This window comes from Passer domesticus, chromosome 8, assembly GCF_036417665.1.
Source record: "Passer domesticus isolate bPasDom1 chromosome 8, bPasDom1.hap1, whole genome shotgun sequence".
Taxonomy (NCBI): Eukaryota; Metazoa; Chordata; class Aves; order Passeriformes; family Passeridae; genus Passer; species Passer domesticus.
The window spans coordinates 40,924,102-40,940,791 of NC_087481.1; the positions used below are offsets into that span (position 1 = coordinate 40,924,102).

General features: G+C 40.9%; 1 protein-coding gene across 5 annotated transcripts in view; it reads right to left on the bottom strand.

The window, feature by feature from the left end:
• ARHGAP22 (Rho GTPase activating protein 22) overlaps positions 1-16,690 on the bottom strand; it is a 125,893-nt gene that overhangs the window by 103,175 nt on the left and 6,028 nt on the right. For 3 of the 5 annotated variants that reach the window (XM_064430742.1, XM_064430740.1, XM_064430741.1), the window contains exons 2-3: positions 6,806-7,005; positions 2,913-3,000 (exon numbers count right to left, since the gene is read on the bottom strand). In XM_064430742.1, coding sequence (XP_064286812.1) covers positions 2,913-3,000; positions 6,806-6,985 — 268 coding nt within the window. In that variant the 5' untranslated portion in view covers positions 6,986-7,005. Of the gene's footprint in view, positions 1-2,912; positions 3,001-6,805; positions 7,006-16,506; positions 16,560-16,690 lie in introns of those variants that run through there. The other 2 variants (XM_064430744.1, XM_064430743.1) reach the window with 2 other exon arrangements.

A 16,690-nucleotide genomic window follows, 5' to 3' on the forward strand; every position in this document is an offset into this window, starting at 1 on the left:
TACAGCTTAGAAATGAACTTGGTGAAACATGAATAATACACAATGCCCATCATTAGTTCTTGTTACTCAGCAGAAAATCAATACATGCTCTGTTACAGCACGGGACATGCTGTTACTCCAGTCCCTGCCCTCCCAGGGAACAGCTCTCACAGCCAAACTTAACACAGCCTGCAGCAGAGGAAAGGTGGCAAGATCTCAGCAACAGTTGCACAGCAAAGACACTGAATGCCTCAGCCATCAGTCACAAAATAGGGTTTTGCAGATAACAGGTACCACAGACTTTGGAACTCTCTGAACATTTCTCAGATCTCAGCCTCTTCTCTTTGCCAGATAAGCTGGTATCAGCTATAGGTACACTTTATGAATGTTACACTCCATTCTTAATTTTATTAGTTAAAGCTCTGATGCTTACTAGCACAGTAAAACCCTAATCTATACTTAGAGCTATTGAATGCACCTGTATTCACAAAAATCTCCAATTTAGCTAAGACAGATAAAAAAAAAGATCGTACCATCCCTATAGAAACTGTAGAGTCCTAGCTTATAGTGGGATAAATGAAACACAGTTAGGTAAAAATGTGATCATGGCCATACATCCAACACAGGGAAAGATGGGAAGGGATGGGAAATAAAGATCTGGGTCCTGCAAGATCATTTGTGCTCCCCTTCCTATCTGGCATCCGTTTCAGAGCTGTTCACTACGTGGGTGTTCTGCAGGCTGGCAGCCACGCAGAACACGGTCATTTCAGAACACATGCAAAAAAAGAAAAGGCATTTATGCCAAAACCAGCACAGAATAAATGTTCTGTGAACAAAATGGGGAACTCTTCAGGCCACATTCTCCAGTGACGTCTGTGTCAATCACAGTCTGTATTGACTGGCTATTTATAGTGGTTTTCAATATTTACTATCCATGTAGCAACTAAGTTTGCTACAAATGGGATTTAGCTGCATAAGTTAGGGAAAATATCTTTATTTTGCAGACAAGTCAGCACTACACTAAGACTGAATAGTTTTTTCAGGGAACACAGAAATGTGCAGTGTCAATACACCAGACTGAACACACATATCCGGGGATCCATGACCATGTGAAAGTGTCATTTTTTCCTCCTTTCTGAATAGTCCCTTTCAACTAGCCACATGGCCCTGCTTTACCAACTCACATGAAGCAACAGCTACCTGCAGTTTAGGACAATTCTTTTGCAGGCTACAGAAATATAACCTGATAAGTTGGACAAGTGGTTATTTTGACATCTGGAATCAGAGGAACTTTAAATCTGCAGCAAATTCAATAAAACCAGTCTGTGGCTCAGTTAATTATTTCAGATCACTGCCAGAACACATGGGATCATTCACAATCACAACAACCCAAGTGTTTTCACATTGCAGGCCCACAGTCCTTCTGCAACAGTATGGGACACAATTTTTGCAAAATGGTGCAGATGTGTCACATCAGACCAACAATTAATGCCACTTCCTTGGAGATCCTCCATACAGGCAACACTGTGGGCCCAAAGCCCTGATGTTTGTGGGGACCTGTCTATGAAGGCACAGTGCAGTATAAGGAAAAAAAAGGCATTAATAGATAGTGAACAGTGATAAGTACGAGGAAAAATAAATCTCTTCTTCCCAAGTAGCTTCCTGCATGTCAAACAGAATTCTGTGACTAAGGTATCACAAAACACTGCCTGGTGGGGTTGTTGAAAACCTTACAGCACTGCCTGTTCTTGCTCCGCCTGACACTGTCTCAAGAGGGATGTGCAAAAATGGCATTTTAAGCCAGCCTAACTGGGTGGTAATAAAAAGACCCCAAAGAGTAAAAACAGACCTGACTCCACAGCAACAACATACAGGGGCAAGTGTTTGTTTTTAAAAAATTCCATTAAAAAACATGAGGCAGCCTAAAGCAATTACTTTTATCTACCCTACTGACAGCACCAATGCTGTGGGGAGAGACAATGCCAAGCAGCATGGACAGGTAGCCCATGCAGGACAAGCATGACGGAGTCAGTGCATTCAGTTTTTAGCACAGTCACATTCTCTGACTCTTTGTTTCTAGGAACTTGGTCTTCAGGTCCTGGGAGATGGATGAACTGGCTCAGTCCTTTCAGGGCTCTCATTCCTCTGCTGTAACACTGCAGCACTGCAACAGGTTTTTCTCTTCTGTAGAGCCTGCCACCCGAAACTACCTCCAAAATACACTGCATTCAAACCCATTCACAGGGTTTGAACACAAATACAATCAGAACTAAATCAACTGAATTGAATTGCTCCTATACTGCAACAGGGAACTTAATTCTAAATCTGTACTGGAGTTACTAACTGACCCCAGCAAGCCTTCATATGGGAGCTAAAATGACTGCAAAAGTTTTAGATTAATACTACAGTGACAGATCATTAGATTTTCTACCTGAAAAAATTTCAATCTCACTTCCATGCTAGGTCATTCATTTTCTTAAAACTTTTATGCAAAAGGGAAGTGTTCTGAAGCTTTTTGTCTGCCTTCCCACCCACTTCCCAAAATAATTAGTATACATGAAAGAAATTGCATGCAGATACCACTTTTCCATAAGTTCCGTGCTGTTCTCTGTGCCTGTTTTTCCTGTAACAACCAGAAGAGTGCACCCATAGAAAGACCACACAACGCTCCAAGCAAAGAGCCTCTCCAAAGAGGAAAGTCAAGGATCATGATGCATCTCAACTGCTGTAAAATGAAAATGAGGCACCACAGCAGCACTTATATCCAGAACAAAGAACATCATGTAGTCAAGTCCCTTTTCTCAGCCTCACTGGATAATATTGCCAGTGTATCCGAACATTCAGGAGTGATCAATACAACTCAGTTACCATTAGTGACAACTGATGGGAACGATGTGATGTTAGAGTGAAAGCACAAAAAAATGCTGGCATACCTGGAGTAATTTCAAATAGATGTTTTCCTGGTTCATCAGGATTAGGTGGCAGCTCGTTCACCTGACTGCCTTGCAGCAGTATCAAACCCTGTAATGGACACAAACATTAGTGAAAAGGGAAAGGCCACAAAAAGGGTAAGGAAAAGATAATAAAATATATAGTAAACTCAATTCCTGGTCATCTACAGATCAAAACACCTTTGCACAGTTCTGAGCAAGAAAAGATTTGAGCTGGTCATCCACCTGTCTCTCTGTCCTTTCTCTCACACTGGACACTGCTGGCTAAGGCTGTTTCCTCTAGAATAACACTTCTCTGAGCATGCAGAAATGATTCTCCTTGGTTTCCATACCTAAATATCCTTTGCAAGAGTTTCATCTCACATTACATCTACTCTTCCTACACCCTTGAATTTCTGGTTGCAGCATGCATTTTAATAAAATGGCAGATTTTCCAGAGATGCTCAGTACACAGAAGCTCCCAGGAAAATACTTGCAGAGAGCAGCTAGTTCAGGTTTGAAAGACAATGGACTACCTTTTAATCCAAAAGACTATAGCATCCCTAGGGGAAAAAAAAAAAAAAAAAAAAAAAAAAAAAAAAAAAAAAAAAAAGCCCCTTTACTTCCCAAGTTCAAATGCTGCCAGCATTTTCTTAATTTCCACTTTGAGCCCAAGCATGATTAACACAATACATTCCAGTTTGGGAACCCTGCATAGCTGGAGACATAGTATCTTCATAGTGAACAAAATCCTCTTAATCTATGGAAAAGCTGGAAAAAGACATCACAGGAAGTTCTTCTCTAGTAACCTGAGTGAAACAAGTATTTAATTTGTAATATTTTAAAGAGTTTCCAGCTAACATTGTTTAGGATATATGCACAATCAGACAAATTACAGTAAGAACTGAGACTCTCAAGAGTTAAGCCATGAAGAAGGTAATCAGCAGTTCCCACTCCTGCACTGAACTGCCCTGGAATGCAAACAGGGTCCCAAAGCATCTTTTCTTGATGAACAGAAAATGAAAAGAGTTGTTTCAGTCAGGTTTTTCACACATATCTCTGGTTGATGAGAATACAGCTATGCATGTTTACTGATCTGGCAACAACCAAATCCAAGACACACTGGATCATCATAACATTGGTAATCAAAACAAATTCTAGTTACGTTATTTGTCAGCTTCCAGATCCACATATAATGGAGTTATACAATTAGCATCTCATGAGACAGACAATCCAGAATTTCAACTAACAGAAGACAACTCATAAGAGCTTTGCAACCTTCTCTATAAAACAATGAGGCCAGATGTGTTACTTTTCATTGTCACTATCACCACCCTTACCTCCCAATCCTGTTGCCCTGCAATTTGACTCTGAGGTTCACTGAAATTAGAAGATAAACTGAAGACATTCCAGTGATAACAGGAAAACATAGGAAAGGCAACTTGACAAAAATGCACATGCATCTGAATTCCAAATGGTATCAAAAAGTATTGTATAAAACATCATCTTTAAAGTCCAGTGGCCAGAACACATTCTAGAAAATTCTGCTGTTTTCTAAAATGGAAAATTCAAGCCCACTGCAGATGCATTAAAGCCTTCCATCATGTCAAGGAAGCATTAATGAATTAGTAGCAGAGTGGCTTCTTTTCCCCTGGAAATTGGGAGGGGTGTATGCTCTCTCCTTTCCTGGGAATAGAAACAAGCCCAAAGCTACTTTAAAAACACAAATGTATTGACAGAGTCAGTAGGAGCATCAAAAACTCTTCGCAGGTCAGTCCTCCCTTCCCCCTATCCTCACAAGGCAAAAAAGAGAAAACTCTGCAGAAAAGCAGTGGCTGCAGATCCACCCTCTAACATTTGGTCTCTGATGGAGTGGGCTGTGCAACTGCAACTGTCATGTGGCACACAAATATACACACCTTCAACAGTACTCAATCCATTAAGACAACAGAAATCCTCTTCACCCCGGAAAGCCTGTGTGATTCTCCTGCCATTCGATTACAGCTCCACCTTTTCAGCAATATTATTAAAGGTAGAATATTTACAGTTTCCTCTAAGAATGTGAAAGAACAGTTTTCATAAAAATAGGCAAATGCAAGATCCATGAAGAAAAAGATGTTTCATGTTTCTCTTTTGAAACATTATGCCATAATTCTCATTTGACTTTATCAGGTAAACAACAAGAATACAACTCACTTCCAGAGTATATGGAACAGGTATAAATAATCCACATGTATAAATAATCAAGTAGGTGGAAGATCAATGAGAATTTCAGTGAAACTATTGATTTAGTTTCTACACACAAGCTTAAAGGCCATACTTAATAAATAAAACAAAAATACTTAAATTAGGCATGAGTACTTTAAGGCTGAAGAAAATTAGGGATTAATATCAATAACAACTGGAGAAAATATCTCCATGGCCTATAAAAAAATCTCCCTACAACAAAGAGTCTCAGTTGTCTTTCTGAGGTGCATGGGCACACCTGTGCCATTGCTCCTTCATTCCAGAGAATCCCAAGCAACAGCTGTCTGTAAGTCCCAAAAGTACATCTCACCTGTGGGATGCACACAGTCCTGGCTGATCAGATGCAAATCCTAATTTGCAACTCCTACAAGAATAGTCACAGCATAGCTCTGCATCATCCTACACAAAATGTCTTCCTACCATGATAAATGCATGGCAACCTTGTGCCCAGAAAGGGCCAGGGTTAAAGAAACCATTTACAATGTGACTACCTGAGGCCATTTCTTCCTCATCATGTTCAGTGACATGGCTCAGAAGGACCCAGCTCTCCCACATGCGTTGCATACGAAGATAAGGTTCCTGGTTTGCAAGTGCAAAATCCAGCTGTTGCTGGCAGCATCCTGAGTAATCAAGTTGCATCATCAAGTTAAAAATCTCTCTAGCCCTTACACAGCAGACTTTCCATAATTATGGACCAAATCCCTGATCAGGAGAGTGCAAGATATAAGATGCAGTCAACATCCTCATTCATCTACCATGTTTATGTCAGGCCCACAGGGGAATATTAATTTCCATTCTCACTCTACAATGAAATTTATGTGTGACAGTCAAGCAGGCAGCTGCATCAAGCAGTTTAATAATTGTCTATAATGAGTGTGTGGATGATGATGATATTACACAGGCTGACTGTCACTCTGTAATGCCTGTACTGACTCATCAGGAGCCAGCAGCACAGGGACATTGTCTGGCTCATTCAATTATGTTCCCTCTGTTCAGTGACTCTGGTTAAAGGCCTGACAGTCAAAACAATGACTATGTGAATTATGATGCATAATCTACTACAGCAACAGGAAAGACCTCAGCTCAAATGCTCTGAGAGAATTTTACAGGCATTAGAAAAACATGAATAAGAAATTCTTCATCTCCTCTGTAAACTTTAGCCAACAACACAACACCCACTCCCTCCCCCCCACTAAAACACACATTACAGCCCATTCTCAGCATGTAACCAAACCTACACACTCCACACACACAAGCCAGCTCGGAGCAGCTGGTTCACCTCATGGCTAACAATGGATTAGCTGGAAGATAACGTGTCCCAGCTGAGCAAGAAGGTTAATCACTCCTGCCTCAGTGATCTGCAACTCCACAGCTCTTCCTGTCAAACTCCAGTCTCATAGCTGACCATACTAAGATCTGGAGGTCAGCATGCCCTAGTGGGTAAGTAAACACCTTCTAACCTTTTCCCAAGCTCTACCACTTGTCTGGTAGTAGAAAAACCTCCCTGCAACATCTTGTGCCTTTGAACCTCCTTAAGTGTGAATGGTTTTGGTGAGGATAGAAAACATCTGAAATGAGCTGTCAATCAAAGCATGGCTGTGATCACACAGGAGTCACAATCGTTAACTCCTGCACTTCTTTAGCCATACCTGAGGTTTAGTTTCATCTTCATCCTTGTAATAGAAGAGCTGATCCCCACGCAGCACAAACCACCGCTGCTGCCAGTTCTTCATAATGCTCCTTTGTTTCTTCAGCCAGCCACTCTTCAGCACACGTTCCTGAGGGCTTGGAGAACATGGTCTGGAGGGAGGCCCAATCTGTTCACCCATCACCAAACTCCTTGACCGGGCTGAAAAGGCAATTACAGAGTAAGTGAAACAAAGAAATAACAGTAAGAACACTCAGGGAGGCTAAATAACTGTTCCACACTTCCTTCTCAGATATGGACAGACATGTTTCCTTTTTGAACAGGTTACTTGTTTTTCAGGGTGTACATTCAAGTTCGTGACAGGTAAACACAGGACAAATATCACCTTTTTTGATACTGTTCACTCCAGAGTGTCTAAAGAGACACAACATCTCCACTGAGGCTTCAATGCTCATACAACCATTCCTTGTGGAAAATCATCACTGCCTCCTGCTCTACATGGGAAAAATGATATTGCTCACTCCTAACAGGATATTTGCCCAATGAGGATGTGCAGATGTATGGTGAGGGGGCACAAAGAAAAGGAGTGAGTATTAAAAAATATTCGCACTCCACACACTACCAGTTTGGGGTGATTAGCCAGGGAACCCAGCTGCCATAGGTGAGAAAAAAATTAAAAACTGAGGAAAATTAAAAAAGAAAATTGTCAAAAAAAGTAGTGCCTGTGAGCCACACAAAAGACATAGAGATAACACAGCTATCCAGAATTATTGAAGTCATCTCTCTCTTCAGGGCATTCTGAAGGAAAAACAAAATTAAAAAATAAAAACAAATAATAAAAAGACAAAATAGAGAAAAAAACCAAGACGTAAATCTGAGGAAGGGTTTCACAAACAGAAAGAAGTGAGGAAAAGTTTAAGAAATAGAAACCCTTTCTTTCCTCCTCTCTTGCATTAAGAGTACTAAAGCTTGGGGCATTTAGAACTAGTCTGGAGTAGCAGACAATGATGATATACTGCAGGCAGCAAGCCAGTCCTCCAGAATAGATAGGTTAAGTGACCTCATAGGTATTTTCCACCTCTACCTCTTTTGGATTTATGAAGTATCTTATAATAATAGTTATTAAATATTTCATGCCATTTTTCCTTCATTAATGATAGTATTATCCTGCTCCTTCCCATTTTCTGCATTCAGCTAACTTAAAACACAATTTATAACTGCCCACTTGGAACAAGGCATGAGTTTACAGGCCAGTACCAGTAAATCTGCATCACTGATATCCCACATTAACACTGTGAACTGTTGCAGCGAAAAGCCAGGCAAGCTTCTTACCCAAGTACTCCAGATACACTACAGCTAATTCAAACCATCACAGGAAGGGAAAGCAAGCCTCTGCCTCTCAGAGTACTGTCTCATTTTGCTTCTTTGGGTTCAGAGAACTAAACGTGGCCTTAATGTTACCATGTGATTGGTTTCTGCTCCTGGTGCCTCACCACAGAGGGATGAAACTGCCAGCATTTGTCAAAGAAAGAAAAATAATGAGGATGCTGTGGTGTTTGGGGAATTAAAAAAAAACAATTAAACACTCATATTTGCAACATTAAAATTGATCCTATTTCTTCACTTCCATGAAGCAAAGCGCAAAATAAGGAGAGGCAGATAAGGGACTTAGGTCAGATCTTTAAAGAGCCTCCTCAGTGTAATCCAGTGAGGGAAATCACATTGGTGTCTGTGATAAAATCTGCTTTGACCTTCCTCGTGACCTGGCAGTCAGGTCATGATGTTGTGCTTTATAAAGAGCTCTAAACCAGCACATCTACACACGAAACGCTTCCATCAGCAGAGGGCAGACCTGAATGGTATCACATCCTCCCATTATCAAAAAGTCTCCATGGTACAATCTCCACTTCTATAGTTTCATTTACCTTCTCCTTCCACTCTGTCTTAAGGATGCACTCACCTCTCCTGTAACCATCCAGCAGGCGCTCATACTGACCCAAACTACCTTCCAGCTTTATAGACAGAAGATGCATCTCTTTGTTAAATTTCAGACTTGATGAAAGCCCTGTCTGACAGGCAGTAGGATTTTTTTTTTTTTACCATTTCTCTAAACTGTTAAGGTAAATCCTGCTGCTCTCAACAAAACTGTGAATAACTGGTTTTGTCTTTTGGCTCAATGAAGAGAAATTAGTTTTCAAATTATAACTATTTTGTGATGTAAGAAATTATTTTTTTATTTTGTTTTTAGTTTCACTTCAAAATTAATTTAAAAGTCAAAATGTTGTAAGAAGTAAGATGCTGCTGCAGCATCATAGCTTTTTCTGAATTAGTCTTGCTTTACTTTGTGCCTAAAACACATTGCTGAATTTAATGTGAGCTAATATACAATATTAGTCCTACATCAATAAAATTTACCAGCAGGTTTTAGATTCTTCTAACTCAGTATTCCTTCATTCTGATTATTTTTATGTGCCAAAAGAATTGTAAAAAGAATTAAAAATCTTACTACAGAGTTCACTTAAAATCAGGCTTTAGTGTATCCAGGCATTTTCTCTAAGCTCACTCACTGCAGACTGAGCTCTCTCAGACAGGTATTTTAATTGTAAATATCAATAACCTCTTTCCCCACACAGCAAAATATCCTCAGGCCTTAGTATGGGTCCTTCTGGCATCACAGCTCATCTGGCAGATGGTGACAGAGGTACCAGAACACTCAGCCCTCTCCCCATCACCACCAGCCATGGAGGACCCATTTCACAGTAAGAAAACTCACTGGTCATGTTTAAATCTCTGTTGCAGAGGCACATAAGAATTGAGTTGAAGAAAACCTCTCTGTCTCATCCCAGACCACATTTTACAACTATAACCAAACTGTAATCTTCTTTAGACTGTTCAAATTCCAATCCACACTCATGTTACAAATTATGTCATTACAAAAATAAATATCCCAAAAATTTGCTTTTATCAAAGCCACTATAATAGTTTTTAGGCAACATCTTGGCTATTAACGTAACCAATTAGTCTAATGATACCAAAATCCATCTTTCAGCATCCAATTCATCTCCACACTGAAGTACCTTAGCAGTCTCCAACTTCAGCATGAAAATCCCATCAGCCCCCAATTTTCCTGACTTCCATGTGGTTATATACACCCTCTGCTACTTTATCTCACGCTCTAAAAAAAATCAGTTTTATTTAACTGGAAACCTACCACCTATATTGGCACAGACCTCACAAAAGACATCAAACATCTTGCTTTGAAATGTTACCAAGTATGTTACCTTTTATGTTCCTTCAGTCCCCCTTTGATACTATTTGTACAGCTCACACAGTAATTATTTATTTTAGTCAAGAGTTAAAGCTTTCGTGATCAGTCTCTGGAGAATGCAGAACTTTGTTTTATTTTATGCAGCACCACGTCTCAGTCAATTGCTATGATTGTTAATTCTTCATGCTGTCTTAGCTTTCTATTTCCTTCGTTTCTGGTCGTGACTGTAATAGTTAATTTCATTAGGGACATACTTAGCAACTTCATCTGCAAGTCAACAACATGGATCAGATAGAAATTTTTAGAAAGGAGAATTATTTATGGCTATTAACAGCATTGATGCTTATATTGCATGCTTCACAGAATACAATAATTGCATAGAGGTCAGAATGAGCACGGCCTGCCTTTAAAGCAGCAGCTATCTTAGGTTACTGGGATCAAAATATCTGCTTTGATAATCTAATGCAGTACACCAAGCTCCTCATTCTTAATGGTAGAAATATATTATTTGTGCTTATCTGTTCAACAGAATTATGGAATCAGCAGAACATAAGGAAGAAAACAAATCAATAAATCAGACTCACAACTCAACAAATATTTACATGCTCTGGAGTTCTGATCCAGTGATGTGTTTTCAATAACACCACACAGGTTGGTTTCACCCTTCACATGGTCATTAGCTGATTATTGATTCAGTCATACACCTAAGTTCTAAACAGAAATCAGTGTACAACAGATTCAAATTCTCTTTGGGAAAAGGGTTAGGATTCATTTGAACAGCACAGCAGTATTGAAATGACAACCACAATCCACACCATCCCACTCCGAAGCAGGGAAACAAGGCAAGGGCAGCACAGCGAGGTGACAACAGGCCGGGCCACCCACAGGTGGCACTAACGAGGCAAGCCATTCTGGGATGGAAAATCATTCTGCAAGGCAAGAATCGGAATTACAGACCTCGAAATCACTCCTGCGACTGGAAGTGACACTGGCACATGGAAGTTCTCACATCCTGATGAAAATGGGAGGAGGAATACGAGCCAAGGCAGTGAAGTGCTGCTCAACACTCACTGTGCAAATGCCTGAGACTATATTGAATAGCTTCCCCTCCAAAACCCCGTACTTGGTTGTCATGCCTCTAAAAGTAAAATCAAAGATTATCCTTGGGAGAGGATGCGTACAATTGGATGGAGCCACACTGCCCTCCTTACAGAGGCAGCAATCCCTGTCCGGAGCCACACACCACTACAGGAGTTCCTCTGCAACTCAGACCTGCCTCCAAGCAATAGCCACATTGCTGGTTTCTCATGACATTTATTTGCTACCCTGAGCATGCCCATAATAGAGACAACATTTTCCCTTCCTTATCCATACCATCCCCCCTTCCCGAGTTCAGTCCTGCCTGGCAGTATTATACAATCTCTTCTGCTCTCCTCTCCCAATCCCAGCTCTGAACACCACTAGAGATTTGAGCTTTCAGTAAGTACTTACTTAAACCAGACATGGAAATCAATCAAGTCAATGCAATTCAATATCAATTAAAGATGTAATCTTCTGAAATTTCATAGGCAGTTAGCTAAAAATCAATATAGTCATTATAATTGATTTTGGCCAACAAACTGTCCTACAATAAAGGTACTTTGCTCTGGTGTTCCTTTAGTCTGATGACACAGTGACACTACATATTATTTCTAATATAGTCTTCATTTAAAGTACTAGCCACAAAGGGAAGTGGCTTCCCATACTATAAATTGTATTCTCAGTTGGTTTATTTAATTCAAATTTGGCCTTATAAAAAGGATTCACTGAAAATACAGGTAATATGCCTATAAACAGATACTGAATTTCCTTTTACTGAACTGTAGGCAATAAAATATTTGGTTTAGATTTTTCTGTGTCCATCACAGAACCATATTTGTCTATGAATTTGATTGCTAAGATACCAGAGTCAGTAAGCACAAACAAAACCAAGGTACTTCCTCAGTACAATCTGAGAAGTAAGCATCTTGAAACACAATAAGCAAAGAATTAAAGGCATAATATTTGAAGTGGTTGGTGACAAGATATTTTTAGGCAATTAGAAGAATATCAGTTAGAAGGAACTGACAAGAGCTTTTAGCTCCCACAAGACAGAGTAGCAATCTCTACAGAAACAAAAAGGTGCTACACAGCCATGTAGCTGCTCACATTTTGTGATGTGGATGACAATTGCCACATTCAGAAACACTACTCTAAAAGCCAGCTTGTGCTCTATCACTTCTGCACCTGTCTCCTCACAACACTTTATAGAGCAAAGTGACATGCTATATTTAATTCCTTCCCTTGATTTGTTTTTCTGTCAGCCAACGGCCTGGTGATGTCTTTATCACATCAGAGAACACACATACAGCAACACAAACTGATATACATTAACGCAGGGCCTTTCCACAAGTCAAGGAAAACCCAAGTATATTTGATAATCAATGCAATCCACCCCACACAATATAAAAAAAACCCCAAAAAAACAACCCATACCAAAACATATAGTCAGTGGGACAATTTAATCCTTTTCTCGTGAAGAACAATTGACATTCATCTTCAAACTATTGTTACAAATTGTCAGCTTGTTGGACTTCAGAAAAAGTGTAGGATTTTGGCAATCCATTGCTATCATATAGGTAAAGGGGCATTGCTTTGTTGGTTTACATTTTACACTGGAGACCTTTCAGCTATTGCACAAAGTAGTCCTGAACTTCCTTTGTTACCCCTATCAGCAAGGCCAGCAGGTCTCAACTCCACAGAATAATTCTTTAAATGAGTATAACCTTGCATTTGCAAAAGAATTTGAATTACTGCTTCAGGTTGTAGGAGTATATGGTGATTTTGATACCTGTCAATGAACAAATCTTAAATACTGGAGGTAACCTGCCACCAGCTGTTCTTGAAACTGCCCTGCAAATCCACATACCCATGCCAGTCCTTTCAAACTACCAGCATTAGATCGTGGATAAGTGCCAAAATGGAAGGATAATGACTTAATTCTTTCTGCTACAACAGATTGACCTAACAATTTACAATCTAGTAAAGTGAAATAGCCCACATCCTTTGCTATTGCAAAACAAGAGTTACAGACCATTTTGATAATAAATGAACAAGTACAGAAACTGCTCCCAGTAAAAGACCTTATTTTAAAGTCCTTTTCTCTGCACTGTCCTCTGAGATCTCCCACCTGGATCACTGCAGACTATTCAAGGGACAGACCAGCATTTAGGTCACAGCTATTGGATGTGTTGCTTTAAAGCCCCTGCACCTGTTAGGCACTATAGACTGCAATGTTATCTAGCACACCCAAGCACCAGCTCTCCACTGCCACTGAACCCTGGCACAATCTCTAGGAAACTGTACATCTTTTCTATCTGGCTGGTTAGAACTGCATACCTGACAAGAGAACTACATACCCCACACTGCTCAAGGCATCTCTGTTGCTGGCAAAGCTCTTGTAATACCATTGACAACCACGATGAGCTACAGCTCACCACTGCCAGAAGAAAAGAGTCTTATTCCTCTCTTCCTACTTCCACTCTGCTCTTCCCATCTGCCAATACACCCAGCCTGACATTCCTACGCTGACAAGGTGAGACCTTTTTGTAAAAAACGTTGCTCACTGGAATGGTAGAGATTTCTAAGAAATTTTTTTCTTCCTGGTGTTTCAGCAAGTCAAATGAGGTCAGAGAAGGAAAGCTGAATGGATACCTTGAACTCCCTCTGCAATCAGCAACAGTCCCTTGTAATCCTCCCAATGGCTATGGCTATTAATTTTTAATACTCTTCCCAGTCATAGTAGATTAAGGAACAAACAAAAAAATGCTGACTACAATAACATTCAGTTTCGAGCTGGGACTGTGGCCTGTTCTTGTACAGAACCAAATGCTGCTGAGTCCTGATCAAAATTGTAGCTCTACAGCACTACAGATGCAGCACAGGCATAGGTCCACTGCAGTGTAAAAACTTGGGCTCCTCAGAGGCACTCCAGTCACCCACATGCTTTTGCTAAATACTGTCTGTGCCATGCCAAGCACATGGGCCATATTCCTCAGACAATGTCTGCCAGCATCAATGGTTCCTAAAATTGATGTTATGAGCACCAAAGAAATTTGTCCACCCCACTCCAGGAGATATACTTTTCTAAAATTATTCTGGACTGAAAAAACCCCAGAATCTAGAGTAGGGAAAACTCTCTCAAGGCCTTTTGCCAGCAACTGGCTATAAGATGAAGTGATACCAGAACCCGGCCACTTTCAGCAATAAACTCCCCTGAATTCAGCCACAACATTGTATTTCTCTTCTTTCAGTCATCCAAAGATCAGGAGGGTATTCATTCCTACCCTGCTTTTTAAGGCATAACATTGAACCAAGAGTTCAGTGTGCCTATTTCAACACTGTTGTACCTGTTTTTAATGTGCAAAACAATTCTGCTTCCTACTGTGTGCAACAGCTGCGTAAGTGACTTGCTGCACTGCCAGGGCTGATTTGAGGTACAAGGGGAGAAGAAATGTAGGAATTCTTACTGCTCATGCTCTGAATCTAAGTACTCAGATTGTTAGTACAGTATTTGTGACATCACTGGTTCATAAAGCAAAGGTGGCTGCTCCTAAACTGGAGCTCTCCTAAGGAGTATTAACCTTGTGCCTGAAGTTCTTCCAAAGAGATCATGAGCAGCCCAATCCCTTCCCATGCAACAGAATCAGTTCTCACTTTAGAAACAACATGTACAGCTTCTTTGTCCTTTATTTCTTACACCACAGGTGGTTTTATTTTCATTTCAAAACCAGTTCACAGGATGACAATCTTAGTGAACATAAGAATTCTTAACACCTGCTTTTAAGAGGAAGGATACTACAAGTAACTACTTTCAACCACAGCAAAAAAACTAGTACCTCCTCTCTTTACAGATCTTCATAAAAAGCTAATTTACAGCTCGTTGGGCACAAAGGATGCACAGGAAAACTCTGTGGAAGGAATACCTCTTAGAAAGACTGTCAGCAGGACCTTCCCTCCCCCATGTTTTGAATACTTAAATATGAGCAGGCCTGGGCAGAGTCTGGGCAGGGATCCTTTCCTCTCCCAGCTCAGCAGACAACTCACCCTGCAGCCTCACAAAGGGGTTTCCCTTTCCCACCAGTGAACCCTCATCCTTGCATCAAACTATCCCTGCCCATAGTGCAGGGAGCTGAAAGAAACAAATCAGGTTGTTTATGCTGCTATGCTTGCCTATCATTTACCATAAATGTAAGGAGAAAGCCAGCAAGGAAACAAAGTCATTCTGGTAGTAAACTTACAACGAAGAGTAATACATTTATACAGGTAAAAGTGCAGGTGATTGTCCTCTTAGGAGAGAGGTGCTAGCATTTGTAGCCCTTCCACTGTGCTATTTACACACAGACTGCCAGTTTCACCCTGTACTCCCTCAGTGATGTTCTATTAGTAATTAGAGAGCCTATGACTTTGTGATTTTTTAATATTTAATTCCCTCCCCACAAGTGCTCTCCCCAGCAGTCCAGCTGCCCTTAGAGTTGAATTACTGCTCTTTCTCAATGCCCCTTTCCCTCCCCAGGAGGTGAGGCTATGGGTCATTATTACAAATTCAGAGTGCCTGAAGTGCATAATAAGATGGTGCCTAACTGCAGACATTTCAGGGCTTTTTCTAAGGAGAATGACTGCCTCCCTGAGCCTTCAGGCAGGGACAGAAAGCTGCTATTGCCAAGAGCAGCAATTACTCCAGCATACACCATTAATCCAATTGCAGAGGGATATCTCTACAGAGATGAGAGGATTACCCCTTTGAATAACTCATGTCCTACTTCGTGGGACATGCCACCACATAAGGGTGAGAATGTGAACCTTCTCTGGAGGAATCCCACAAACATCACTTTCTTGACCCTGTCTTCATATGTACATGACCACTGAATCAGGACAACAGAGACAATAAAACCAGTTAGAGCCCAGAGCTTACAACACAGGTCATTGTCACACACCCCTGCACCAGAGCAGCACAGTGCTAGGAGCCTGACCCTGTACCACAGAACAAAAGTAACTCCATGCTTCATTCATGTCCCTAGGGCTGCACACAGTGAGAAGGGACTCTCATAATTTACTTCATAGCTTACTTGTCCCCTGCTTTACCCTTTAGTCTGGTCCTATTTCTTCACACTGCCTTCAGGGCAATTAATCTAATACATGCACCAAATCCAGTCCAATGCCTCCCTCCACAGTCCCTGTACTCCTGCCTTAGGATTTTAAGTTAAACTCAGCAGTTTCATCTCAAGCTCCTCCAAAGCAACATGACAAAACCCAGCTCATGCTGCAGGCAGCCCTACTACCACCTCCTCCTGCTCCCCACCATCTCAGAGATGTCTTCCTCCACCAAACTGAGATGCAGACCTAATTATACTTACCAACACCTCATCCTTGCCTTTTACCCACATACCTCTCCAGAGAAGAGCTCCCAAAGTGCCTCTCCTGCCTTACAGGATCACCCATGGAAGGATGTGGGGTAGTGAACCACCCCCTCACAGGTGGGCTCCGCGTTAATGGCTCGCTCTGCCAGCTGCACCAGTCACTCTGACTGCTCCCAGCCAG